The sequence below is a fragment of the Sinocyclocheilus anshuiensis genome, unplaced genomic scaffold (assembly GCF_001515605.1).
Source record: "Sinocyclocheilus anshuiensis isolate Anshui unplaced genomic scaffold, SAMN03320099.WGS_v1.1 scaffold1123, whole genome shotgun sequence".
NCBI lineage: Eukaryota > Metazoa > Chordata > Actinopteri > Cypriniformes > Cyprinidae > Sinocyclocheilus > Sinocyclocheilus anshuiensis.
Genome location: NW_015544248.1, coordinates 199,707 through 202,904, shown reverse-complemented (window position 1 = coordinate 202,904; position 3,198 = coordinate 199,707). Strand labels below are relative to the sequence as shown.

The following is a 3,198-nucleotide window of genomic DNA, read 5'->3' as shown; positions in this document are numbered from 1 at the left end:
AAATGCTGTTCTTTTGAACTTTCTATTCATCTGTGAATCCTGAAAAATAAAATGTATCACAGTTTCCACAGAAATATTGTGCAGCACAACTGTTTTCAACATTGATAATAATCAGAAATGTTTCTCGAGCAGCAAATCAGCATATTAGAATGATTTCTGAAGATCATGTGACACTGAAGACTGGAGTAATGATGCTGAAAATACAGCTGCGCATCACAGGAATACTTATTTTACTGTATTTTTGATCAAATAAATGCAGCCTTGGTGAGCAGAAGAGACTTCAATCTTAGCCTGGAAGCAGACAGTGATCTGGTCAGCACTCAGCAGACAGAAGTTTGTACCTTAGTGAAGGTCAGGCAGTCTTTGTCCTGGTCTTTGTCTTTGACCTCGAAGTCGTAGAGTGCTTTCCCCTGCGGCGGCGTCTGGGACAGCGGTCGGATGCACTGGATGTAGCTCGCCGGAAGGAATCCGTGGCTGCCGTTTAGCTCGCCGTGGAACCAGTTCTCGTCCACCTTCCGCCGCAGGATGATGATATCACCTTTGCTGAACTTCAGGTCGCCCGCTTCTTTGCCCTCGTAGCTGTAAAGGGCTTTTCCACACGGCAGCTGAGGAACGTTCTGGAAGACGCAAAGACAAAGACAAGAGACTGCGGTCAGAAACTCAGTTTTTTTTGCACCCTTTGACAAACATAAGAAGTTTTTAGCACTAGTGCAAGGTTATTATCATTAACAAAAACCCATTAATTAAAATAATGTAAAATATTAAAAACTTCAGTTAGTTTCCAGGGCAAACATTTCTTATTTTTGTTAAGTTTTTAATGAAACTAGTTTATAACTGCCCATTTTTGTTAGGTATATAGCTAAAACTAAATAACTAAAAAAAAAACTATATATAAATATAAAAAACTATATAAATGACAGAAACCCACAACAAAATGACAAACCATAAAATATAAAAAATAAATGTAAAAAAAGACAAAAAATCTTAATTCAGAATATAAACAAAAACTATAATAGTATATCAATTATACAAACTACAACAAAGACTACACAGAAATATTATAAAAAAATGATAATGACAAAAACACAACAAAATGACTAAAACTTTAAAATATAAAAATCAATTTAAAAATATAAAATACAAAAATATCTAACAATATAAATATAATGGAAAATCTAAAAATATAAAAGTTCAACATATAAACAGAAATGATAATAGTATATCACATCTAAAAACTAACAAACAACAAACACTACACATAAAAATACAATTAATAATAATAACAACAAATACACAAGAAAATGACTAAAACTTTATAATATATAATATAATATAGATAACATATAATATAAAAATTAGTGCTGTCAAACGATTAATCGCATTCAAAATAAAAGTTTTTGTTTACATAATATATGCGTATAATTTATGCATAATAATAATACAGCGTATAATTACATGTATTTACATGAATATATTTATATTCATATAAATTATATCCTATATAAATATATTTAACACATAAACGTAAATTTTTTTCTTAAATATATACATGCATGTGTATGTATTTATATATGCATAATAAATATACACAGTACACACATATCAGCAAATATATGTATATTATGTAAACAAAAACTTTTATTTTGGATGCGATTAATCGCGATTAATCGTTTGACAGCACTAATAAAAATGTATAAAATATAAACATTATATATGTATATAGGTGTCAAACCTCACAGATCACAGATTTCTACCATCATCTGTACTGTCGACTCAAACACAGACTCTTGAAACCGTTTTCAATGATTAATAAATCAAAAACAAACACTGAACCCCTGAAAGTCTCTCTGATAGTCCTGATTATGAGCCATTAACCTGGTAAAATCACTGTAAAACCTGACTTGAGTGGCTTATTGCTTTAATGTAATAATGAATAATGTAGTCTGTAAATACATGAGTCAAACACTATCAGTAAATACTGAGTTAATGATGGCTTTACATCAATTATGTATGAACACCCATGTTACAAACATAAACACACATGTATTTCAGATGAAACGTGTTTCATGTTGAAACATTCATTCATCAGGGTTTATCGTACTGGAGTTTTATAACAGTTCAATAGACAAGAAGTTAATATCAAGCAACTTCCATTTTAGCCACAATAATTCCAGTTACTTTGTCTATTTTTGCTCCATCAACAAAACTTGTTCCAAAAGGTTTTGAATGAATCGCTTGAATGAATGACAGTACCTTGATTTGTTCTTTAATTAATCAGCTTTTTAAACAAAACAGTTCAGTGAATGTTTCAATGACTCACTCATAAAACCAGCCACTTGATTTGTTTCTGAATAAATCATCAGGTTTGAATGTATCGTTTGAACGAATGATTCAATGATTCAATCGTAAAAACAATCATTTGATTCATTATTTAATGCATCAGCGTTTTCTACTAATCAGTTCACTGCCCAATACAATGATAAAAACAATAGTTTTTTAAATTTCTGAATAAATTGTCAGTTTTAAATGAATAATTTGAATGAATGATTCAATGACTCACTCATTAAACCAGTCACTTGATTCGTTCTTTAATGAATCAGCATTTTAAACGCTAAGTTCAGTGAATGATTCAATGACTCACTCAAAAAAGAGTCACTTGATTTATTTCTGAATAAATAATTGGGTTTGAACGAATCACAGGGCTTGTCAGTATATACACTGAACAAAATTATAAACGCAACACTTTTGTTTTTGCCCCCATTTTTTATGAGCTGAACTCAAAGAGCTAAGACTTTTTCTATGTACACAAAAGGCCTATTTCTCTCAAATATTGTTCACAAATCTGTCTAAATCTGTGTTAGTGAGCACTTCTCCTTTGCCGAGATAATCCATCCACCTCACAGGTGTGGCATATCAAGATGCTGATTAGACAGCATGATTATTGCACAGGTGTGCCTTAGGCTGGCCACAATAAAAGGCCACTCTAAAATGTGCAGTTTTACTGTATTGGGGGGTCCGGGGGGGGTCTGAAAACCAGTCAGTATCTGGTGTGACCACCATTTGCCTCACGCAGTGCAACACATCTCCTTCGCATAGAGTTGATCAGGGTGTTGATTGTGGCCTGTGGAATGTTGGTCCACTCCTCTTCAATGGCTGTGCGAAGTTGCTGGATATTGGCAGGAACTGGAACACGCTGTC

At 32.6% G+C, this 3,198-nt stretch overlaps 1 protein-coding gene across 1 annotated transcript in view; it reads right to left on the bottom strand.

Moving 5' to 3' along the window:
* The window catches only part of LOC107697803 (SH3 domain-containing RING finger protein 3-like), a 122,811-nt gene that overhangs the window by 48,720 nt on the left and 70,893 nt on the right, over positions 1-3,198 (bottom strand). The window contains exon 2 of the mRNA XM_016498662.1: positions 342-617. Within this exon, the coding sequence (XP_016354148.1) occupies positions 342-617 (276 nt within the window). The remainder of the gene's footprint in view (positions 1-341; positions 618-3,198) is intronic.